At 47.1% G+C, this 26,635-nt stretch overlaps 1 protein-coding gene across 1 annotated transcript in view; it reads left to right on the top strand.

The window, feature by feature from the left end:
• LOC307238159 (glypican-1-like) overlaps positions 1–26,635 on the top strand; it is a 71,923-nt gene that overhangs the window by 36,567 nt on the left and 8,721 nt on the right. The window contains exons 2-4 of the mRNA XM_080011045.1: positions 6,214–6,372; positions 19,519–19,746; positions 20,615–20,778. Of these exons, the coding sequence (XP_079867171.1) occupies positions 6,214–6,372; positions 19,519–19,746; positions 20,615–20,778 (551 nt within the window). The remainder of the gene's footprint in view (positions 1–6,213; positions 6,373–19,518; positions 19,747–20,614; positions 20,779–26,635) is intronic.

The raw sequence follows: 26,635 nt of genomic DNA, 5'->3' as shown, positions 1-26,635 counted from the left end.
TCACAATAAACTGGTGTGTCCACAACTCCGTCGACTGTGTCTCTGTGCCGGAGGTCCCTGACAACGCCACTTGGGTGGTGTGTGGTACTGTAAGCGAAACTGCCACAGACACTAATCCACGTTGCTAGCTATCTTGGGTGGGATGCAATCGAGAATTGGTAAGATCGCTGACAGTCATGTCAAAGATAAAGAACATATTTTCAGTCAACATATCAGCTCAGAAATTCCAGAGCTCTGTCGTGTTTACCTGTTTTAAAAGTGGTCCATAGTCCTTTTGTGTGTGTGTGTGTGTGTGTGTGTGTGTGTGTGTGTGTGTGTGTGTGTGTGTGTGTACGTGCCTGCGTATCCGTCTGCGGGTATTTTCCTTGGCATTGACGTCGATCCACCCCAAACTGCGGACACACACTCGACTCTCCCTTCATATACACTCTGACTGGATTAGGCCACTAATCTCTGAGCTCCACCCTGCACACACACACACACACACACACACACACACACACACGGACGCACGTACACACAGGATTAAAACTGCACCTCATCTTCAACCACGCAACGGAAATCCGAGATTACCAGCAGCCAGCGGCCGTGTGTGTGAGCGTTGATTGTGCCACCAGGGAGTTATGACAGTCTATGTACAGTATGTAGATTACAGAGACTCATTACTCAGACGGCCTTTCAGATGCATAGTGATACATGACGCAGCACAGCAGGTTTAATTAAGCTGAGCTATCGCTACAGTGACGCACTCAACTTTGAGTCAAAGCTGTCTATGTACCTACTGTAGCACTGTGTCAAAGTCAAAAAATGTATACAGTGCTGTGAGTTTGTTTTCAGCCGTCATTATGAACACAATAAGAATACTCGATTCTGATTGGTCAATGGCGGCAATTGATGGTCATTTATTTCTGAAAAATGACCTTTCTTACAGGCAACCACTTCTCCCTGCCTAGTTTTACATGTCCAATTTCACATATGACTGACCTATTTATAGTAATTTAGGGTGAACTTCGTTTCATTTGTTGGGTGGATAGCTTGTGACGTCTTTTGCAACACCCGTAACACCCAGACGACCGTCGACGACGACAGTGAAATATGGAAATGAGGGCTTTGAGTCATTTATTACTTCCGCATGGCCCCCGCCCTCTATCTCCTCTCTCCCTCTGTTTCCCACATCCCTCCATCTCTGAAGCCTCTGTCTGTCAGCCCTCTTCCAGGGTTTATCGCAGCGTGCGTGAACCTTATTCCGCCTCCCCAGATTGCTGTTTAATAGGAGTCTTCCTCCCTTGTGAACGTCGATAAGCTAATGGTTGGTGAATTGCTCCCTGTGTAGCCGTCCTGTCTGTCAAAAGAGGGAGGGCGGTGGTGTGTGTGTGGAATGACTGTAACAAGGCTAAATGCCAGCATGAGTAACTTCCTTGCATATTTATACATCGAGTATACACAAAAAAACGTACAGTCAAATACACACTTGACACTTACAAGGACACAAAATTAGTTCATAAGGGAAGGTCAAATGACGAATTTGGCTGATCCCGCAAAGGTGTGTGTGTGGTTGGGTGCGTTTTTCTGCACTACCGGTAACTCCGCTCTGATTGGACGTTCAAGGTAAAGGTTAATGCCAAAGCACTCGCTTATTACAAATATTTGAATATCACGACTGATTTCTGTTCTCCTGTTTGGCTCCTCATCAGGTCAAACATGGCGAACGCAGTTTAGGAGAGTTACCTTTCCATTACTGTAAGTTCTCTTAAAGTTGATGAAGAGTGGATAAAGGGGCTGGAATGAAGAACGGACCTGCAGTTTGTGTGTGTGTGTGTGTGTGTGTGTGTGTGTGTGTGTGTGTGTGTGTGTGTGTGTGTGTGTGTGTGTGTGTGTGTGTGTGTGTAACATCATTTTTCGATATGGACATTCTGAATGCTACACTCAGACACACGCAAAAACAGACACACACACACACACACACATACACACACACACACACACACACACACACACACACACACATACACACACACACACACACTCACACATGGTACATTACAGTAGATGTCCTCCTCTACTGATTATTTAAGTGTCCTCTGGAAATGAGATTGAATGGCGATTTCAGTGGTTTCCGTTGTCGAGTATCTGTGTGTGTGTGTGTGTATGTGTGTGTGTGTGTGTGTGTGTGTGTGTGTGTGTGTGTGTGTGTGTGTGTGTGTGTGTGTGTGTGTGTGTGTGTGTTAGAGAGATACCTTGTGTACGACTGTCATGCACACACACACACACGCAAACCTAGTCAAATTGAAGAAACTGCTCCGATTATCTTTACCAGATACTATCCAACTGTAAAAAATGCCTCTTACTTTTATCTTTATAAAATAACTTGCGTGCATATGTTTCGGTATGTGTGTGTGGTGTGTGGCTGCATGTGTGTGTTTTAGGGTGTGGCTTTTACATGTGTGCATATTTATGTCTGCCCGTCTGTGTGTGTGTGTGTGTGTGTGTGTGTATGTGTGTGTGTGTGTGTGTGTGTGTGTGTGTGTGTGTGTCTGTGTGAGTGTTTCGTGGTTTGCACAGATGTCCTTCAAATGGCAAGCAGTTGCACTGGATGAGATGGCTACGAGCCCATCTTTCTCTCTCTCTCTCTCTCTCTCTCTCTCTCGCTCTCTCTTATCACTTACACACACACACACACACACACACACACACACACACACGCATACGCACATGTACACACACACTTGCACACCAACTGCTGTGCTGTTATGGCCACTGGCCCAGGCATTTAAACAGGCTTCCCAGTGGCTGACAGATTGCAGCTGACCCCTGGTGGTACCGTGCACTTCTGTTCCTCCATCAATCTCTCTCTCTCTCTCTCTCTCTCTCTCTCTCTCTCTCTCTCTCTCTCTCTCTCTCTCTCTCAAATTCATCTCAAATTATTTTCCATCTCATTTTGTTCTTTCCTCCATCCCTCCTGTCTCGCCTATTTACACTTCCACTGTGTGTGTGTGTTTGTTCGCACGGCAGCGGGGGCGCGGAAACGCTCAATGTCACCTTCCCCCGCATTCGCTGCCGTCCATCCTCCACTCCACAGCGTTTGAAGAGGAAAATGGCTTCTAATTGCGGCCGCTTCGGATCCATCCTGGACGAGGCACTTACAGAGCAATTACAGACACTTAGTTGACATGTAATTAAAGAAACACATTGATACGTGTTTGCCAGGCAGTTAGAAACACACACACACACACACACACACACACACACACACACACACACACACGCACACACACACACACACACACACACACACACACACACACACATACGCACACATAGACACACACACAAACTCACACACACACACACACACACACACACACAAACTCACACACATATTTTCACACATTCATAAATTCTGACATGTGTATCGATTTGTGAAAAACGGAGGGTACTACCAGCTAGCATGGGGTCCGTCATAATTAAATTCAAGGGTAGAACTACAGCAAATAAGGGCCAAATGGCTGCTTTTAACGGCTGAGCTGCTGCCCACGGAAATCAATAACCCTGCTGATGAAAAGGTTGGCAGGAACCGCTCGGATCGATCGTCACGCCATTCTAATATCCATATTAGCGTCAGCTCCAGCCTCGACAAGCCCGCCGTGAGAGAGGTGGAAAAATGGGCCAAACTCTGCAACTTTTGTGAGCTTATGTGAGTCGCTATATTTAGTTTGTATTCATCGAACAGCAAGTGCTCACTCATGGCACTGATATTTGAGCTTCCCACACTTGTTTAGCATTTAGGAGGTCAAGTCTGAGTCAGTTCGACCGTTGGTTCTCAACTCGGGGTGCCGGAACACCTTAAAGTTGGCCGCCAGAGATCACAGGGGAGGTCACAAAAGGCCCTGGAAAATTTGTGCCATATGTTTCCTAATAGTCAATAGGCTCCGAACATCACATAGGTTCAGTTCAAAAAATGAATTGTAACCAAATCCATGACTATATACACTATGTACAGTATGTTCTTATGTATCGTATGCCCTGAAAACCTTGCTCTCCCCACCATGAAAGTCTCTGAGGAGAAAAAGCTTAGGAAGCCATTCTTTAGACGTCAGAAATATACTGTTCGTCGCAGTGGTCTTTTCAGCACAGGAAATTAATTGCAAACCTCATGAGTCACATTAATATTTGCCATAAATATGTCCTCGACAACTACTTCATGCTCTTTATGCCAATAAAAATTCAAGGCAAGGCAACAACTTTGTGTGTGGCTGCTCATTTCATACATTCAGTATCTACGGGGCTGTAAATGCTGAAGAATAAGAGGCGAGACGTATAATCAGTAATTAATATAGTCATAAGTCATAATATAACGCAAGGTCTAGAGGTCGGCTTGATGCAAGAATCTGTGCTTATGGCAAAACTCTGACTTTTTTGTTCCATCTGTGATTTGCATGACTTGATTATCCAACATTAGTACTCTCTTTATATCTCTCACTCTTTCTCATCAAAACGATATACTGTACACCGACCAGCCACAACATTAAAAGCACCTGCCTAATATTGTGTAGCTCCCCCTCGTGCCGCCAAAACAGCTCTGACCCATTGAGGCATGGACTCCACAAGACCTCTGAAGGTGTCCTGTGGTATCTGGCACCAAGAAGTTAGCAGCAGATCCTTTAAGTCCTGTAAGTTGTGAGGTGGGGCCCCCATGGATCGGGCTTGTTGTTCCAGCACATTCCACAGATGCTCCATTGGATTGAGATCGGGGGAATTTGGAGGCCAAGTCAACATCTTGAACTCTTTGTCATGTTCCTCAAACCATTCGTGAACAATTCTTGCAGTGTGGCAGGGCACATTATCCTGCTGAAAGAGGCCACTGCCATCAGGGAATACTGTTGCCATGACGGGGTGGACTTGGTCTGCACCAATGTTTAGGAGGTGGTACGTGTCAGAATAACGCAAGGTTTCCCAGCAGGACATTGCCCAGAGCATCACACTCTGCTGGCTTGCCTTCTTCCCATAGTGCATCCTGGTGCCATCTCTTACCCAGGTAAACGACGCAAACGCAGCCATCCATCCACATCATGTAGAAGAAAACGTGATTCATCAGTTGTATTCATCACCATTGTAGGCGCTTTCGACGATGGACCGGGGTCAAGATGGGCACTCTGACCGGGCTGCAGCTACGCAGCCCCATACGCAGCAAGCTGTGATGCACTGTGTGTTCTGACACCTTTCTATCATAGCCAACATCAACTTTTTCAGCAATTTGTGCTGCAGTCCCTCTTCTGTGAAATTGGACCAGACGGCCTAGCACATCAATGAGCCTCGAGCGCCCGCGACCGTGTCGTTGTCCTTGGACCACTTTTGGTAGCTACTGACCACTGCATACCAGTAACACCACACAAGACCTGCCGTTTTGGAGATGCTTTGACCCAGTCGTCTAGCCTTCACAATTTGGCCCCTTATTAAAGTCGCGCAGATCCTTACACTTGACCATTTTTCCTGCACATCAACTTCAAGAACTGACTGTTTACTTGCTGCCTTATATATCCCAAAACTTGGCAGGTGCCATTGGAATGAGATGATCAATGTTTTTCATTTCACATGTCAGTGGTTTTAATGTTGTGGCTGAACGATATATACTCTACTAACAAACAACGCAGCCGGCTCAGGCGGTTTTTAGAACCCAAGCTGTAGAATTCATCCATTCTCTTCTATTTTCTATTATGTCTGAAATGTAACAAAATACAATGCTTGACTCTCCATCTATTTGGAATGTATTGATGCCATTTCTGTTGAGTAATTTGTTTGTGTCATACTGCTGTGTTTTGTTAAAAAGCTTTTGTGAATTGTCATTGTGTTCTGAACTTATTTCTAATTCACTGCCGCACCGCCGCCCAGACACCAGGGGGCTTTCAAATGCAATTATGTTGATTGCGTTTCAGCATTTCCATCAAAAGGCCAAAATTACAAAGGGTTTTCCGTCTCAAATGCGTATGAGCAATTGTTTCTTGCAGTGATTAAAGTCATTAATTATTTTTAATACTTTTTTTCTTGTTTGTTTGCTTTTTCTTTTCTTCTCCCAACTCTAAACTTTACCTTACCTTCACCATTTGCCCCTTTACCCTCAACACCTCCTAACCTGCTATCAATCCCCTTTCCCCCCTGGTTCTACCTTTCTCTTCATCCTCCTCCTTTGTTCACTTCTCAACTCCCCTGTTTCAGGGGAGCACCTGCGGATCTGTCCCCAGGGCTATACCTGCTGCACCAGCAGCATGGAGGACAAGCTGGCTATGCTGAGTCGCAAAGGGATGGAGGGACTCCTCAAAGACGCCGGACGAGCTCTGCAGGCCTCGCTCACCAGCCAGTACAAGGCCTTTGATGGTGAGTTTGTGTGAGGGTGAAAGAAAGAAAGAAAGAAAGAAAGAAAGAAAGAAAGAAGTTGAGGATGTGGAGGGATGTAGGGCTAGGTGATATAGACAAAATCCAATACTTTTGGATGAATACCTTGATTTCAATGATTTGACGATACTACGATAAACAACCAGTGATGTGGTTGTGGTGCAGTAGATAGATATGATAGATATGGCAATATATTTAAAAAAAAAAGAGTTAACGAAAAAATATAAAGATTTGGCAAAATACAATAATCCCCCAAATTTAAAATAAACAAGACAACTTTAAATAGATTGTGATATTATGATAATCAAAATCCCAGATGATATATAGTCTCAAATCCCAATACCTACTTGTTTGGGCTGGGTGATTTACATTATATTGTAATAATATTAGAGTATAATAGTAAATTGCCCAGCCCAAACAGGATGCTGTGTATGTTTTTATGTGTGTGTGTGTGTGTGTGTCTTGATATGAGAATTTCAGGTCAAATGTTGTTTATTTAACCGCTGAAGCGCACGTCTTTGAGATGAGGATGTCGCCGACACACACTCTCAGTTATTCATTTCGAACTTTTGTTTTAATGGTATTTGAAGGGATCGCAGTTTTCTTAATTACTGTTCTCTTATTCTCGCTATTCCTTGACACACACACACACACACATGCACACATGCACGCACACGCGCACGCATGCACACGCACACACACACACACACACACACACACACACACACACACACACACACACACACACACACACACACACACTGTATGCTTGTGGCAGCTTCGCCTGCCGAACACCACCCGAGTGGCGTTTTCAGGGCCCTCCGACACAGAATCACCGGCGATGGGGTTGAAAAGACACCAGTTTATTGTGGGGAGTGGGGAAGCTGTAACAAGCCCGGGGCAGATGGAAGACACGTCAAGACAAGGGCTCCTCTCCTGTGTGTGGGGAGGTGGGGTTTTTTCCCCCTTTGCTCATTGATTTGTCTGTCGCAACAGGCGTACAGCCACCCTTGGCACAATTACCTCGACCCAACACAGGTGTGGCTGCTTAAACCACACACCCCCCCCCACACTAAACTGAGGCCAGGTAGAATCCCTGGCCAAAGCCTACCCCCTCCCGCCGACCCCCACCAAGCAGTGAAAAAAAGAAAAGAAAAATGATGCCTGGAGCCAGCTTCCCAGAGTCCCATACCGAAAAACGACTGATCCTGACACAGGGTTTCCTATACCTTAAAATAATAAAACACCGGACTCTGAAACCGGGTTCCCATACCTCTAACAGACAAAAAAGTCCAACAAAATAGAACCGGTCGCCGATGGACCGCGCTGGTCCCCTTCCTGGTCCAGGGACCAGCGCGGTCCGTCGGTGACCATCCCCCAGGGCGACAAAGTCGATTGTATGTATTTCCCCTCTGGAGCAATAAAGTAACTCTCGGTTCGATCCTTAATCATAATGTTTAGAGCCAAACATGGAAGAGCGGGAGCGAGAGAGAGAGAGAGAGAGAGAGAGAGAGAGAGAGAGAGAGAGAGAGAGAGAGAGAGAAGAAGGAAGGAAGAAGCGTCCTTAATGTCGGGTGGAGGGAGCACCAGGGGGGTTGTTTCTGTTTAATGACCCGCTCCTCCCGCGCTCCGCTCGTTCCCCTCGGCCGATCGGCGGCAACCGGGGGTTCTGAGGTCGGCCAGCCAGCCTGACCTTTTCCCATCACAGTGATTAGCGGCTGAGTGACATTTGTTTACCCCGCTCGTATCGTCGCGTCGCCTCCCTCCCTCCTCCCCTCCCTCCCTCCACCCACTTCCCTTGAGTTTATGTTACCGTACCTTGTCGGCCCGGAGCTCTTGTGTTCTCCGCGGAGTGAAACGTCTCATTTTGCCAGAGCAACGCAATCAAGCAACACTCGGAAAACTAAACATTTGAATGACGTGCGTGGAAGTAAGAGCCCGTGTAAACACAGGGAGAAGCTCACGTCAGAGGCTGATGTCAATAGTCGGACCGTTGTTTTGGTTGGGCGCCTTGTTTTTTTTTCTTCATATTTGAACTTCAAATACCCCAGTTGTTCCCTCTCCCTGACCTTCGCCCGCGCCTTCACGTCTCCCCCTCTCTCTTCTCCTTCTCCCTCCCTCCTTCTTCCCCTCTCTCGGCTCATCTCGTCGGGGCGGAACCTATTTTGTTGACCTTTGTCTCCCACGTGGAACTCTGCCGCTCCTCCGCTCCTCTTCTCTCCTCCCCTCGCCCCCCTGTCCCCCCCTGCCAACCCCCGTCCCCTGCCCCCCTCCCTCCCTTCCTCTCCTCTCCATCACGCCTCACCTGACCCGGCGGAGCATCAGATGGAGATGGCGGAAAAGAGGGGGATGGCGGTGTCAGTGTGAGAGAAGATGGAGCGGAGAAGAGAGACCCCAAGGTCTCCAAACCATCTGTTGTTGACGGTGTCCTCTGAAGCGGGGAGCGGGGAGGGGAGGGAGGGGTGGGGGGCGTGTGAGGTGCTACATTTTTGTTCCAGGGAATCAACACATTTTATTTTTTTTTATTTTTTTTAACTTTTATTTTCAAGCCACGGCTATCGAAGAGCGAGCGTAATTAGGATGTTGGAAGCTGTTTTACCCTTAACCGAGAGACGCAATCTCTCACTTCCGTTTTCCAGGCGTCAATGTGCAACCTCTGTGGACGAGAAAGGTAAAAAGAAATACAACTTTGCACTCGTTGTGTCACAGCATAAAAGTTACTAGTGCCGTGTGTTCTGGAGTGATCGTTTAGATAAATAGCAATAATCGGATATTATCGGATACATATCGTCCATCAGTATCGTACTGTCCTGAAGTTATATTTTGGGGCAATTGTATTGTCTAAATGAATAATGATCTGATGATTAGAGTCAAATATAAGAAGAAATATTGTATAATTTATTACAAATATGATATAAAATATAATGTGAAATATAATATAACATATTTTTATAACAATATTATTATTTATATTATTATTGTTTTTATTTTAAATAAAATTTGAATAAAGCATATAATGATAATGCTATAATGATTCCTCTGTATGACCCAGACCCTAGATAATTCCCAATCAGCTTTGCGAGCACTGGAAATAGAAGAAAATATTTTCTCTTTTTTTTTTTTTTTCTTTTCGGTCTATAAATGCTTTAAGCGACTGCGTATGGACAGAGCAGCTCCGGAGCAGCCAGTGTGTCCACATCTGGCTGTGTTTAGCAGGGTGTGGGCAAGCTAGCGCCATGCGGCTAAGTGTAGGGTGTTACTGTTCCAGCCCAGGCAAGCAAGGCCTTTTTACTGTAGGTCCAGGAACTCTGGGAGAAAAACCCCAACCCCGGCCACAGATTAGAGGACCGGCGTGCTCGCACACAGCTGGCTCGCAGCCTGGATGTGTGTGTGAGCGTGTGTGTGAGTGTGTGTGCGTGCGTGCATGCGTGTGTGTGTGTGTGTGTTCATGTGTGTGTGTGTGTGTGTGCGTGCGTGCGTGCGTGTGTGTGTGTGCGTGTTGTGTGTTTTAGTTGGTGTGTGTACTAATGGCAGTATGCATTCTCTGTCTCTGAGTCAGTTCTAAAGACTCTGATTATCTCTATATATCTATTTATCTGGAGAAAGTCACGCTGCACTGAGGCTAAATCTCATGAGGACTAAGTCGTATTGGCAGCTGAACACACTCTGGTGTGTGTGTGTGTGTGTGTGTGTGTGTGTGTGTGTGTGTGTGTGTGTGTGTGTGTAAGGTAACTGAGTACTTTTACTTTGACTTACTTTAGAATTTCCTTGAGTAATTCCACTTTGGATGAATTTCTGCTTTTCAAAGCACTTGAAAAGCAGGAATGTAATTTATTTTTTATTATTAGTTTATTTATTTCTACTCGTTGGCATAAAGTTGTAATAATAGGTTTTGTGACGCAGTAAGTTTATAAAAAGGGTTTTTAAGTATCAATCTGGCAACAATAGTAGAAGAACATTAGTGCAACCACAACTGAATCTATTATGGATTGCACTGAAATATTACGTTTACTTTTAATAATTGAATATATACTGTAAGTACTTAATATCAAGTTTAGTTGATCATAAAAGGAGGAAATGTAGAGTTTATTTTAGTAGTGAAGTATTATTGCACTACTACTTCAATATAGATAGTTTTCCCTTTTCCCACCCTTGTGTGTGCGTGCATGTGTGTGTGAGTGTGTGCGTTCGCCTCCCAGAGTGTGAAAAAGGAGGGGGAGAGAGAGAGAGAGAGAGAGAGAGAGAGAGAGAGAGAGAGAAAGAGAGAGGGATAAAGAGAGAGAGAGAGAGAGAGAGAAAGAGAGAGCGAGAGAGAGAGAGCGAGAGAGAGAAAAGTGAGATGGGGAAGGGGGGCGAGCAGGGAACAGGCAGAAACAAACAGAGAGGAGAGAATAGCAGAGCGAAGGAGGGCGAGCTAGGCAAACAGAGCAGGGAGAGAAGAGGGGAGGAGAAGAGAAGAGACGCACAAAGGAAAGGTCAGGGAGGACGGGGGGGCGTGCCGGCGTGAGGAGATGGGTGTGATGACAGCCAGGTGTGGCGAGCAGATGGTGGCCTTAAAGCTGACAGGTTGTGCTCTACATAGCACTGCTACAGCTGGCTTTTGGGTGTGTGCGTGTGTGTGTGTGTGTGTGTGTGTGTGTGGGTGTGGGTGGGTGTGGGTGTATGTGTGTGTCTGTCTGTGTGTGTTTGTGTGTGTGGGTGTGGGTGTGGGTGTGGGTGTTGGTGTTGGTGTTGGTGTTGGTGTTGGTGAGTAAGTGCACACACACCTGTAGGTGGAGGGGGGGCTGCCTGAGTCCACATACTACACATGTTTTCACACTCGTTTAATCTTTTTGTGTGCAGTAGTGTAGGTAAATGCATGCCTGTCTGAGAAAAAATAGACAGACAGACAGACAGACAGACAGACAGACAGACAGACAGACAGACAGACAGAGACATGGACAGACAGACAGACAGATAGATAGATAGATAGATAGATAGATAGATAGATAGATAGATAGATAGATAGATAGATAGATAGATAGATAGATAGATAGATAGATAGATAGATAGATAGATAGATAGATAGATAGATAGATAGATAGATAGATAGGGTTGTTATAATTTTCACAAGTTCTTCTGATTGGAGGGGAGGTGTCCAGGCTAGTGAGTCATTCAAATATTTATTTCCGTTAATTATCTATTAATATAATATTTCGAAAATGGTTCACAATACAATATAAATAAAACCAGCACTATAGTTAGTTATTTTTGTGTACAGTAGAACAGGTAGTGGGTGCGCTCCTTTTACAGCCAGGGCACCTCCCGGGGAGGGAGGAGTATAGGCTATCTCTTACATGGAGGGGGAAACATTTGCCAGCAGCAGGGGGACGGCAACTTAAACAAACAACAGGACATAAAAGTGTAAAACTTGACCAAAAAAAAAAAGAAGGGCCGGACCCCTTGAATGATTGCACTCTTTACGATAACATTTCTATGTTGTTTTTATCTGGTGTTTGCATGGAAAGGGCTGCGTAGCCGCGTGAGGTCGAAAGACAAAATTGATCTCTCGTGCAAAAGTAGAAACATGCTGCGACCCCGAGCTCCAATCGTGAATTCAATAGGAAGCAGCGCTTCTGGCACACCGCACCGCGCCAACACGTCCGGGGGACTCCCACTGCGATGCCGTGAGTCATTTGCATCCCTGTCAGATACAGTAGATGGACAGAGTGAACGGAATGGAAGTGAAGCCAAAATCCAGGCTCTGGGTCAAACAGACCCAACGTGCTTGTGAGCAGCCAAGAGGTTTCATTGCTTCTTGTTGTCAACTTGATCCATTTCTAGTTTGGGGCAGATCAGTTGCTCATGGACTTTAATCGAATTCCCAGCCCCGACTCTCCGGCCCCGACCGGCTGCCTTCGCTCGTACTGTACGGCCAGATGGGACAATCTCATTTATTCATTTATTCATTTAAGTCATTTAAAGAGATCTACGAATGTCTGACTGGCCGGCCTTGTGAAGCCACATCTTGGGCCGGCATAAGAGCAAACACAGTAAGTACAGCGTTATTGTCCATAACAATAATAATCTAGAACAAGTCTTTAAAAAACCCCAAACGGGGACTTTACCCCAAAACTGCGGCCAATTCCAGCGAACAGCGATATTGGCTCGTGGACCGCCGCCACTCCCCCGTTTATATTAGACGAATGGAAGGAGCGACTCCGGTGACGCCAGCTCCCTAGTTGGCAATTTGTCCCTAATGAGAGTCAGGCGGAGGGAGCAAACATTTTTCACGTTCGGCCCGAGGTTTCGGTTTCCTGGTTTTCGCTCCGTTTTCCCTTTTTTTTTTTTACCCGGGGTAACCGACGGCGACGGCACCGGAGGTGACCCCAACCCCCCCCCCCCCCCCCCAATCCCCGGCACCAATTATTCCCGACGCACGGGCGGAGGAGACGCGGGGAGAGATGGAGAGAAGATACGGAGATGAAGAAAGCGGACAAGAATAGACGGAGCCTTGAAGCGTGAGAATTAGGATGGCCGGGGAGAGAGACAGAGGGAGAGAGACGGAGGGAGAGAGACGGAGGGAGAGGGAGAGGGAATTAGGGAATTAGAAATAGCGGCGGCGGTTCAATTTAGGGGAAGAGAAAGCGGAGGGGGAGTCGGGGGGGCGAGAAGACAAGGAGAAACAGATGGGACGGACATGGCTAAATAGTGCACTGTGCCAGACGGTGGAAGAGAGTGACGTGGACCTCCACGGGCGGAGGCGTTGATAAATGCCGCGTGTTTTGCGGTGCGTCGGCTTGTCTAATACGAGGGGAGGGAGGGCGGGGCGGGGGTCCTCAGTACTTCTGGGAGCGCAGAACATCCGTGATGGATGTTCTTCCCCATGGAAAGTTGGCCGGGGCCGGGGCTCCTCCATCCTTCCCCCGGTTTGAGGTTTTTTTTTTGTTTGTTTGCTTTGTTTTGTTTTGTTTTGGGTATGCGGAAAAGCAAAGAACGGAGCTGATTAAAGATGGAGGCGCGGCGGGGTGAGAGACGGATCCAGAGATGGCGGGGCCGCCCCCGCCCGCCCTCCTCGTCCTCGTCTTCCTTCTGATTCTCTTCCCATTGTTTAATGTTCCCGATCCCTTTATCTTCTGTCTTCCCTTCTCCACCTGACTTAACCTTTCTCGCCTCGAGATTTTAGCAACCGACTTAATCACCTTCCGTATTCTGCCCGCCTCAGTGCAGAGCTCTTCTTTCATCCTTTTCCTATTTTTCCCACCAGTGAGCGAGTCCGTCTGCAGGGCTTCATGTGGTGGTCTGGACAAGGAACTATTTTTCATTATTTTATTTTTTTTAAGTCACTAAAGACAGCATGTTTTTGTTGCCTGATGTCAAAGTACCAGTGCTGGTAAAACCAAAATCATACAGTGCATACGACTGTGAGTTGCTCATGTTAAAAACCAGTTGAGTCCCGTATAATGACCGGCGGGTATTTGCGAAATGAAGGTATACACTGAGACGGAACGCTGATTTGAAAGAATTCCATAACTAGTGCGTCCGGTTTGAGAGCTTTCGCTGAGAAACAACCACAACTACCACAACGACTCTCCATAGGAAACTAGTCGCCCGGCAAAAACACCTCACCCTCCATGTGACGAGCCTTTGGACGTATCCACGTTCAGCTCTTCAAGTCTTTCCGCTGTAGTTCCCTTCTCGCGCCACAAGGTGTCGCCACGAGCTGGTGTCGGTGGCTCAGCATGAAGGCGGAGGGGGACGAGGGGCGCGAGGCCGGCCGGAGGGGCGGTTGCCCGTGACAACCCTCGTTGTTAACAGGTCGGCGGTTGGCGCTCAGAAATAACGGACAGCTCATTGACGCTGTTGACCAATCAGGATGGAGTATTCACCCAGAGCCGAGTGATAAAATGCTGAGTTGAGTTAATATGACTCACAGTTATATACTTCTTACAACTCTTTCTTTCTTTCTCTCTCTCTCGCTCTCTCGCTTTCTGCGGTTGTGTCCGGCTAATGTCAGCACAGCAGGGCGGCAAATGGAGTTAGCGCCATCAGATATGCGTCCTGCGGGCTACCCCCCCCCCACCCCCCACGACTCCATTCCTTTTCTCTCACTCCGCTCTCCTCCATTAAATCCTCTCTTTCTCGCTTTCTGATCTATTCTGCTTCTGCCGCAGAGGAGTGGATTCCACATGTTTCACGACCGAATCTCATTGCACTTTGCAGTCGTGGCGTGTGATTAAATATGTACTAAGCTTCCATGCACGCGACGCACTCCATGTGTATTTGATTAGGGCGTGGGCGTTATATCACGCGACAGAATCGTTTTTAAGATGTTTTCGGTACAGCATGCACGGTGACATTGTGGCACCCCATGGCCAATCTTAAGTCGATTATCAATTATAATATTACCATTTCCCTGTGAACATTTTTTCCATCTATGCTTTTTTTTAACTGTATTTTTCCTTTTTCTTATAACTGTGAACATTTATTCTGACATTAGACACCATCACTGTGTTTTTATCATTTTGGGCGTTCTTGGTGGTCCTCTGCCTTAAATTACTATTATTTTTTGCACATCAAACACAATTTAAACCAAAAAAAAAAAAGACGTTGAAGTAATGCAAAAGTTTCATTACAGAATGAATTAATAATGAATCATTTGGGATATGGGAGTCTAAATGCGTCGGTGCGGAAAAAGTAAATTCTCTTTGACTCCATTACGGAGCAGCAGGAGCAGCCTAGTTGAGCCCTGCAGTGTGAGAATCTGGATTGCGGATTATCCAGGAAGGAGCAGCTCAAGCCGGGGTCAGTTAATCCCTTTTGTGGGAGAAACTGAGTCATGATCAGCGCCGAACCCCACCCTGCCGCCATCCACCCTCGGTTTGACGGACAGCGTGTGAGAAAATTGCGATTGGTTGAGACATTTAAGTCATTTTCGGTGAGGTTTGACTCTTTTTTTTTTTTTTTTTTTTCACTCAGCTCTTGATGAGTCACTCAGTTAAAGGACTGACTCGTCGAGCAGCGGACTAAAATGTTCCGACTCTGTTCGTTTGATTCAGTCAGTGCAAAGTCCTCTGATGAACTACGGAGAAAAGAGCTGGTTCGGCTTTGAGCTGTGAATGGAATTCTCACAGGAATCCCAATGCGTGAATTATTCACATCCTTCACATCCACTATGAATTTTGCCAAATGCCTTGGACTTCTTCGGCATTAATTTAATCCTCGGTAATTATTTTCAGTTACGGCTCTTTTGTCAGAGTGACTCCCGACTCCAGGGCAATTTGAAAGATTTGTTTGTAATGAACAAAAATCGTTCGCTGTGAACGAATCGTTCGCTGTGAGCGAATCGCTCGCTGCAAACGAGTCGTTTGTGAGTCGTGCGTCACGAGTCGTGCTCGGATTTGATTTGAACCAATTAGCGGGAGTCTTTTTTTGCATTGCTTTTGCTCAACTTCTATCTTATTCAAAATGCCACATCGATGTGCGGGGCCACATTTGTGCCCCCGGGCGGCCGTTTGAGCAACCCCGCTGTAAGGGGAGCGGGATGAGAGAGAGAGAGGTTAATGTGTGAGATGAAGTACAAGGAGCTTCATGACCGCCCCCAAAAACTATAAAGGGCAGGAAACACGAGGCACAATAAACTGTTCCCAAGGCAACCAGATCACACACACACACTTGGCTCCACGGACGATAACGTTTATTAATAATCACTGTTGATGTCTAATTCTCACCTCGGCAAAGTACGAAAAGCATTAAATATTGCTGGATAACGAGACTTTGAAATTCAGTGCCGATGATTCTCGGCTCTGCTGCGACAGTGTGTGTGTGTGTGTGTGTGTGTGTGTGTGTGGGTGGGTGTGTGTGTGAGTGTGTGTGTGTGTGCATGTGTGTGCGTGCGTGCGTGTGTGTGCTTGTGTATAGTGTCTTGTCAAGTTAATAACTTTGTGGAAGAAAAGTTGGGAAAAGAATTTAAGACTAAGCCGCCCGACATGTCAAGGTGTAAAACTATAAAGTACCACCGTTACAAATGAAATCATTAACTCCCTTCTCAGCGCGGGAACAAAGTCATTAACACGCACACGCCTGGCTTATCTTTGCAGTGTGTGTGTGTGTGTGTGTGTGTGTGTGTGTGTGTGTGTGTGTGTGTCAGAAGGAGAGACAAAAAGGAATGGAAATGAAAGCCCGAGACCACAGCGGAGAGAAATGAAAAGAGTCAGGAAACAGATTTTCCCACGTAGCTGTGGAATAACGTTGTTTTAGCTGTCGGTTGACCTCACATTGTGTTGTCATGTGACGACACACACCCACCCACCCCTCAGCCACCTTCCTGTGGAGGAGGTGGTGAGAAGCCAGGGATCCGGACCCCGAAGGATAGAAGTGGATCGGAGGAGGAGCATCCCATGAGGAAGGGAGGGATGGATGCAGGGCTGGAGGGATGCAGGGATGCAGGATGAAGGGATGAAGGGATGAAGGGATGAAGGGATGAAGGCAGAGTTTGCAGCCCTCTGAGATCCCCCCACGGCCCCAGGGGGACACGATAGAAAGGTCACCGTGACGTGAAAGCACGTGCCTGTCAACAGACACACACACACACACATGCGCGCGCAGATACATACATTCTTATGACGGGCGTCATTCACTTACAGGCTCAAGGACACAGCGGGGTCCCAGCCTGTGGCACGGTGCGCCTTGCAAACACCGGCGAACGATTCAGTATTCACGCGGCATCGCCTGCCGGGTCGAATTTCTCGCGTTATTGAGTTGGAAACGTTCCGCAACATGAACGCACGTCAACGGCTTCGCCGAAAGTGGGACGGAGGCATTAATCAGTTTGATCAGCGGCGACGGAAAAGGCCAACTGGTCAATTTCACCTCAGAAAGCCCTTCCTTCCAGAAAGCCCCTGCTCCACTCATGTTGGTTCTCCCCCAGGAGGAAGGAACTCTTGTGGGGATTAAAGGGCAAGGCAGCACCTGTCACACCAGCCCCGACTCTGAGTGTGTGTCCTGGCTACGATGTGTGTATTAACGTGTAATAACATGTTTATAACATGGTATTCGTGCGTGGGAACGTGAGCGCGTGTGTGTTTGCCGTTCTAGTTGAGTTGACGACAGCTGCATTAGCTTCTATTTCCGTGCTCACGTGTGCAACTCATAAGGGTGCGCGGTGCTGAGCGTGAGCTTTTTTGCTGACAGCAGTGTGTGTGTGTGTGTGTGTGTTTGCGGGGCATTTAAGTGACAGGAGGTCAGGAAGTGGTGGAATGATGAGTCGTGGACTCGTGTATGTGTCTGCGTGTACAGAGAAGATGCATCTCTCATGTGTTTACGCCACACACGCACATAATGTCCTTCCGATAATGTGATTTTCAATCAGGAAGATAATATTCGTAAGCACATTTCTGCGCGTAGGCTTTGGGTACGTCGCATCCCCGCCGCCAGGAAGACCCCGGACCGCGCTCCCTCTCTCTCTCTCTCTCTCTCTCTCTCTCCCCGCCTTGTCTGGCCTCCAGATCTGGGCCGGTGGCTCGCGGAGATAAGCCGTAGAAGGAAAACACTTCTGCAGGCTATTCACAAGGGCAAACCCTGAACACGGGCAGCCAGACAGGCACACATATGCACAAAACACTCCCACTCCCATTCCCACCCCCGCCCCCGCCCCACACACACACACACACACACACACACACACACACACACACACACACACACACACACACACACGCACACACACGCACACACACACACACACACACACACACACACACAGCCTGCAAACAAACCAAATTGAAGCCCATTGTGCGTATGGAGATGCAGGGGGAATGCTTGGCTGCCTGGTGGCACGTTGTGATTGTCTGCTGCTCGGCCATGCCTCCTCTGCCGGCTCTCCTTCCCTTTGTTTCCTCTCCTTTCCTCCTTCGCTTCCCTCGCTTTCCTCCCCCCTGGCAGACTCGCTGCCCTGTTCCTTCAGGAGGTTCGTGCCTTTCAACGCCGCTTCCTCTCTCTCTCTCTCGCTCCCTCTTTGTCCGTTTTTTCGGCGCTATGAATGCAGTTGTCAGCCCCGTCCGTCCGTCCAGCCGCTACGTCGGTCCGTGCGTCTCCTTGACTTTTGGGTTTGAATCTTTCAGTTCTACTCAGCCCTCCGGGGACATGTTGTATTTCCCCCTCCACTTTACCTTCGCATACAGTTGTCTAACGGAGGCGACGTTGGTATGCGAGCACACAGCGGTGACACGTAGACAAATGAAGACTTATTTTTCTTCGCAGAAGTCACCAGACAATCTTGGAGAAACTCTAAATCCAGTCCCAACAAGTGTCGGTTGCCATATCGGTCCCCTCGGGCAAGCGCCGAAATAGACGACCGTACTGCTACCGCTACTGCAGGCTGAGACGTTCCACTGTTTTGTTTTGTTTTTTTGAACGACGGCAGATGGAAAGACAAAGGGTGTACTTGTGATTTCACGTACATTTTGTTCCGAGACAAACTATTCCCGATAGACATCCTGACTCAAACACACACACACACACACACACACACACATACACACATACACACTGGGTGGGCTGAGACAGACATCTGAGGGTGCACAGACAGTAAAAAAAAACAAAACAATAAAACACCTTCACCTGTCATCTTTCCGAACGTGAATTAAACCAAACAGCAGGTTTATTGTGATTGCTACAGAACCGGAGGTGACGGCCACGCCGACTTCCGATCGAAGTGGGCTAAGCGGAGGCTCGAAATCAAAGCCAGACATCGTTTTGCGCGGCGAGCAGCTCGCCAGGTGTACCGTGCACATTTCTAATTCCGCTCGAAAAAATAAGAAAGGACTGAAATGAGCCTTCGAGATCTAAATTGCAAGGCTCCACTAATTCATCTCATTCGTCAATCATCCAGACGGAGTGGCAGCTTGGTTTTTGCGGAGTCACTCAATAAAAAAAATAAAAAAGAGTCTCTCGGTTTTCCGACTCTTCATACGTTTCGGTTCATTTGAGTGGCGTAGCGCCCAGCGAGCGCAGGAGGAGTCAGAAGAGTGGATTTGGCTCTGAGTTGTGAATGGAATTCTCACAAGAATCATTTCATATCTGTCAAATTTACTTCCCTCAGGTGGGGAAACAATGATTTCATCCATACACTTTCATGACTCCCCACAGGTTACTTCCTGGAGCTGCTGAACCGCTCGGAGGTGGCCCTCCAGGAGACCTTCCACCAGTCCTGGGGTCTGCTCTACACCCAGAACGCAGGCGTCTTCTCAGACCTCTATGTGGAGCTGAGGCGCTACTACCGCGGCTCCAACGTCAACCTGGAGGAGACGCTGAACGACTTCTGGGCGCGGCTGCTGGAGAAGCTGTTCAACCAAGCCAACAGGCAGTTCCTGATCGGTACTACACCCAAACCCTCTGAAAATACATTAATCGATTGTGATGTTTCAAATACAAATACTTACTCTTCAGCAACATATTATTATTCATATTATTATCCAGATTCATATTAATAATAATAATAATAATAATAATAATAATAATAATAATAATATGAATCGAGATAATTATATGAATAATAATATGAATAATATGAATAATAATATGAATAATATGAATAATAATACAAATCATGTATTTATTTATTTATTTATTTATTTATTTATTTATTTATTTATTTATTTCATATATCTGCCACTTTCATAGTGAACCTTTCAACACCTAGAGGTACCAATTGTGAGATTTGTGTAAACATGTAAATAAATTAATCGAATTCAGGCTCATATTTGACCAATAATGTAATAGCATAGTACCCGAAGCCGGTGCAAAAATCCAAAATCCACGTCTACTGGAAAATGGCACTTAATGCTAATGCAGCTTTTGACCAGAATGACTACACATGAGGGACCACACATAGTTATTTCATTTAGTTATTATTTTGATAAGATATCGGGCCCAGCCTGCTGTCTTCCCCCTGGCCGTCCATCACACTCCACCTCCCACTCCGTCTCCGTCTCTCCCTGCCCCTGTGCCTCTTTAATTCATCTCTACAATCCTCTCCGGACACATTTGACCTCTTCTCTGTCACCCGCCTCTACCCACCTCCGTATTAATCCACGGTTTATTGCCCAGGGAGGCGGCAGACCGCCTCGGTTCAGCTTCAGTCAATCCACAAAGCTTTAATGGCATTCCCAATCAATATTTTACTTCAAGTTCACTTTGACAGTGTGGCCGTGTGGCGTTCTGTTTGTCTTTTATTTGTGTGCAGGGGAGGACTACCTGGAGTGCGTGTCCAAGCAGACGGAGACGCTGCGACCTTTCGGGGACACGCCGCGGGACCTCAAGCTGAAGGTCATGCGCACCTTCGTGGCCGCCCGCTCCTTCATCCAGGGCCTGGTGGTGAGCGGGGAGGTGGTCCGCAAGGTGTCCCAGGTGAGGGTTCCCGCTCCCACCCCGTCCCTATCGCCCACCTGTGGGTCTGTCTCTCTCTCTCTCTCTCTCTCTCTCTCTCTCTCTCGCTCCCTCACATTTTCTCAAGTATTTTTACCCTCCTATACCTTTTTGTGTTCCCATGGCAATGGAAGAGAGCCATTCCCTTGCCCGTTCCCATCCCTAGTTTGTTTGCCGCTCTTTCATCCTCTACTCATCTGTTATTCCCTCTCTTCTCACCTCCACTCCTCTCGCCTCCTCTCCTCTTTCCTCTCCTCCCTCTTTCTCTCCCCTCCTCTCTCCACCTCCCCACTCTTCTCCTTTCTCCCTTATCCTATCCTTTCATCTCCCCGCCCCGCCCTTTTCACCCCTCTCCCCTCCTCAGGCCTCCTCTCCCCTCTTTTTACCTCCTCTCCCCGTGTCTCCTCTCCTCTTTGCTCTCCTCCCTCTTTCTTTCCTCTCTCATCCTGTCGTTTCATCCTCTCTCTATACATGCTCATTGATAATCCTTACAGGGTGTGGCATTCTTTCCTGTCCACCTATCTGCGGTAAAAGACGATCAATGTCTGGAATGCTGGAAACGGGAGGCGCCATAAAGCATGGAGGGGGGGAGGGCAATCGGCCCCTGGCTACAGCAGTTAATGTCAGCACCACACTGAAAAATGTCCCCCTGGGCCGCGGGGAGGGTTAATGTCAGCGCACCCAAAGAGAAATGGCCACCTCCGCGCAAAGACGAGACGAGGGTTAAGATCAGAGCAACGTGAGGAATTCCGCCGCTCTGAAACTAGCGGGTTGGGGGGGTTGTAGGTCAGATGAGAAATGTCCCCCACACTGGACTTAGGGATCAGCAGAACTGTGCACCTTGTGAGAGATAACGCCGCACCTGAGATGGGGATAATTGTTTTCCTGCTTTTCATTGTTCGAAATACCTATTTAAGGGTTAAAGAGGGGGATATAGGGTGAAAAGGTCCATGAGGCATATTTATTTATATTAATTGATTTATTTGTCAGGCACAATGCAAAAAACATTGTAAAAGGTTACAAAAACATAAAACAGATGTGTCGCTTATAGGATTTCTAGCCAAGGCTAATTTGCAACCCCTGTCCCTGGTTAGGCTTTTCTACTTGAAAAATGGTCATCACACATCATCATTACCAGAAATACACAAGTTAAAATTAGCACAAAATAAGAAGTGACATTCTTTACATGATCGAACAATAACTACATCACATTACAATCATTGTGATGATGTGTTTTCCAAATTGTTGTATTGTACGCCCTAAAAACCTGGCTCTGTCTACCACGAAAACAGCGGGGTCTCTAGGGGAGGGAAGTCAAACACCCCGGCAGAGCTTCTTTTCCTGTCTCCGATTGGCCCGAAGTACACAGGGATTTCAAGATATCTCAATTAACACACACACACACACACACACACACACACACACACACACGCACACACACACACACACACACAAAGCGGATACACCAACACAGTCGCAGGGGACCAAGTCCACAAATAACCACCGGCCCGGAAGACTAGAAGCATGACGGACCACCAGCATAGTGGCTCCTCGTCCAGCGCAGGCGGCTTAGGATAACTTTGCCGCATGCAGCAGGGGAGTATTTAGTAATGGCATTACCATCGTCAGGCATGCTAAGCTGTGATTTTTATTCATGATCGCTGCCCTGCCCTGCCTCTGGACCTGCCGAGCCGATAAGAAATCTTTTCCCCTTTTTAGTCTGGATCTTATTACATATTTTCCCGGCCGCTCTCGTTCGTGTTGATGCAGAAGGACGTTGACCGATGTGTTCGTTTAAACAAGGCAGGCTGGGGGGGAAATGTGGAAGTAATTAGTGCCGCTTTAACAAAAATTACAAAATGTCACCGCCGCTAATGCCGGGGCGCTCTCGACGGGGTCACGGACCGCTGTCTTGTGCCTTTTTTTTTTTCTCATGCAAGGATGTATTAAACTGAGTATTCCCAATACAGTATTTGGATATAATGTTTTTCTTTTTTTTGTTAGTTTTGCTGGACACTTCCAAAATTTACATCGTATAAAGTCTGTGAGGAGTGTATTTGGTTAACTCGCCTTCAACCGAGAGGGAGAGGGAGAGAGAGAGAGAGAGAGAGAGAGAGAGAGAGCGGGAGAGAGAGCGAGCGGGTGAGATAATGAAAAGACCTTGCCAGGCCCCAGCGTGCTAGTTCTCTCAGACAATGTTCAATCAGCTTCACACTGGGTCCTGACTGCACGGCACAGGCCACATCAATTCCGTCAGCGCCGGACCGTCCATCCCCTCCTATGTACTCTCTGTTACTTCTTCCCTTTCATCCGTCCTCTCCTCTCTTCCTCCCTGCCCTCTCTCTCTCTCTCTCTCTCTCTCTCTCTCTCTCTCTCTCGACTTCTCCTCCTCCTATGCAACATTCATCTCCCGGTTCCTCCCCGGCCCATTAGATTGTACCCAATAATTTCTGTTGACAATTTCCAGAGCCCCGTGCCCCGGCCTGTCCCCGCTCCCCCGTCCCCTCTGCCCTATCGGCCTAAAATAGCCCGGTAGACTCATTTGGAGCTCGGCTTACCCTCCCTTGTCCCTTGTAATTTTATCTCCAATTGATTGGGTCTTAATGAGACAACCGCTCCTATTTATAGCCACTTAGCGAAGCCCCCTGGCGACTGAAAATGTTTACTACACGCTGCACTGCCGGACTGGTTGGGTAGGATGTGCTGATGTGTCAGCAATGGAGGAATAAGTGAGGCACCAATTAAAAGTTGGAAGTTGATAAAGTCATCGGTCATAAGTCACGGGCCGTTTGAGGCTATTAAAAAGTAATCTTGCTGTAACAGGTGAATTAAAGTAGGCGAATCAAGAGAATTTGAGGTTATGAAAAAGAAGTCCTTCTTTTTGTCCCCCCCCCCCCACCCCCCGGGGCGCTCCCTCTCTTCTCTGCTCCGGGCTGTACCAGTTGCTGTGTCCCTAACTTTTCTTCTTTTTTTATTTTTATTTTTTGAGACTGTACCATTCTCCTGGGGTTGGGGCGTGTAAGTAGGCCACGCGCCACATGCCTCCTCAATCTGGAGGCAAGTAGTCTAGAGTACAGGAGGGGGGCGGTGGGCGTGGGGCCGGGGCGGGGGCGGCTGAGGTCGCTGATATATCCTTACTAATTACACCGGGAGGAAAAGGGAGAAAGAGAAAGAGACTCGGCCCCGAGCGCCAGGGGCAAATGCAGATGCCACCGGCAGGTACGAGGGAGCAAGTTGTGAAGGGACGAAGAGAAGACGTGTGAAAAAATATGGGTGTTTAAAAAGTGTCACAGCCGCGTAAAAAGAACATTATAGAGGTTTTGATCTTTTTACGGTTGAGGTTCAGCCTCTCGCTGTCGAACGATTTGATGGAGCTTTGTAAGCGGGAGCTTTTTAGGGATCGTGACGTTGGGATCGCTCCGTAGTCGTTGCCGCTGGCCTTAAGTAGAATATGAAATTAAATCAGGATGTGTTTATTTCTGCGAAATACATTTACATGTACGAGGAATTTTGGATGCACAAGTTGAATTATGGGTACAGGCATATTCTGTTAGGTATAGCTTATTTCTACAGTATGTAATTATTAACTTATTACAGTGTTATTCTATATATTGCACAGTTAATGCACTAGTTTTGTGTGTGTGTTGGTCAAAGTGACGCGCCCCGATAGACCCTTTTCAGTCAAAACATGTTTGCTTTTTAACCAATTTAGCCCTGACAATACAGACCTTTAATCATACTAATGCCCCTCTCCCCCTGTTGATTTCCAGAAAGCCTAGAACGCCCATCCAGATCAGTTTTTTGGAGCTATCTCTTCCTTCCCCTTCTTGTCTGTGGCGATTCCCAGATCCCAGATATAAGTCTTTTTAACGTCCGCCATCGCTGCCTCTTCCTCCTCTGTGTTTTGCTCACCCCCCCCCCCCCCCACCCCACCCCTGTTTTCCTGCCCTTCAACCAAAAGCTCCGTCCATGAACCTTTTTTTCCCTTTTTATTTTTAATACAGCCGAGCGAACTCATGTTTGGGCCGTGCCTCTCTTTAAATATTTCCGCTCCTTCCCCCTCCCTCATCTCTATTCCCCTCTCTCTCTCTCTCTCTCTCTCTCTCTCTCCCTCTCTCTCTCTCCCTCTCTCTCTCTCTCTCTCTCTCCAAAGGAGCGTGAGTCTGACTCATCGCCGGCTAACGAGTGATTGAGAGATGAAGGGAAGGGATGAGGGGGTGGAGAAGGAGAGAAGGAGGGGGGCAGAACGGGGGATTGCGACTCATGTTTTTGGGGGTTTTTTTTTTTACTTGACTTTTCGGTGTCTGGAAATGTCATCCCGCCTTTCTTTGTTTCTTGCGTTGTTTGCTTGTTTGTGTGTTTGTTTGTTTGTTTCTTCGCTTGGTCTCGTCTCTTTGCCTCCTGGTTCAGTGGTAATAATAATTGGATTCCATAGAAAGAAATGCGTGTTGGTGTTGACTTCGAGTTCAGCCTTATCTGGTGCAGCGGCGTATGATTGCTATAACAAGGTTAAGCCACAGCCTTTCAAAGTGCAAAGGGATACATGTCATAAATTATCCAAGATGGAAACAGTGACGACTTGACCGACGGGTAATATCTATTAGAGGAGGGGGCGAAGCCGCTGTCCATGGTGCTGAGATTGGAACCGACTCCTGATTCATTCCCAAAAAAGTGACTCCCACACACACAGTGTCTTTGGTATTTGTTTCCGTGGCAGATCGTTATTGTCGCCAGGTAAAGAATATACATTTGTCGAAAAAAGCTGGTTTTTGACTGTGCCGTCGAAAGAGTGGAGCGGCTTCCAGGAAAAAAAAAAAAAGCAGCGGGCTGCCCTAGATGTCAGCTTAAAGGACTTTGGTATGCATAGTCGGGCTCACTCCCTCTCTCTCTCTCTCTCTCTCTCTCTCGCTCTCTCTCTCTCTCTCCATCTCTCTCTCACCCACCCACACACACACACACACACACACACACACACACACACACACACACACACACACACACTTTTCCTTTGGTTTTGTTTTTGTATGCATAGCTGCACTCTCTTGTGAACAGAGCTTACTGGTATTAACCCAGTTTCGGTTTTTCGACGCGCTGAGGCCCTTTCCTGGGGGAGCGCTCTTATGGGATAAAGGGATGCGGGGAGAGAGCGGCAGGAAGGATCGAATGAAGGATCGAGGGTGTTTGTACGAATGTCAGGGCCCTCTTTTCAGGCGGGTACGCCAAACCAAAAGGGAAATTCTGCTGGACAAGTGGTTTCCAAGGAAACTGTTCCAAATGAGAGCGTGTTGTCGGTGAATAAAGGTCACCATGGGGGGTGGACCCCACTGCCATCACCACGAGCGCTGAGAGTGTGCGCTGAGAAGTTAAAAGCAGGTGAATTAACAGCTTGGGCTTGTTATGGTTCTTTTCATCAATTGTGTCTGTTGTGGTTCCAACAGGTACAGAACCTCTTGAATCCCAGCTGCCACTGGGTTCGTAAATAAATGAGTAAAATTTTGTATCCACATTCAATTTGTTCTTATACATCATGCAGTTTGGCCCCCAGCTTGTACAGTATGTGAACTTCTGCTCCGCTAGTCATGCATTTATTTATTTATTTATTTATTTATTTATTTATTCATCAATTGATTTATATTTATATTTGTTTATTTATTTACTTTGTATGTGTTGTGTGTGTGTGTGTGTGTGTGTGTGTGTGTGTGTGTGTGTGTGTGTGTGTGTGTGCGTGTGTGTGTGTGTGTGTTTATTTATTTATTTATTACTTACTTAATGACTGACTTGTATGTTTATTTGTTTCTTTTGTATGTATTTACTAACCTTCTCACTTACTTATTTGTTT

This window comes from Zeus faber (genome assembly GCF_960531495.2).
Source record: "Zeus faber genome assembly, chromosome: 12".
Taxonomy (NCBI): domain Eukaryota; kingdom Metazoa; phylum Chordata; class Actinopteri; order Zeiformes; family Zeidae; genus Zeus; species Zeus faber.
The sequence above is the reverse complement of the archived record's forward strand: the minus strand, read 5'-3'. Positions and strand labels throughout refer to the sequence as shown.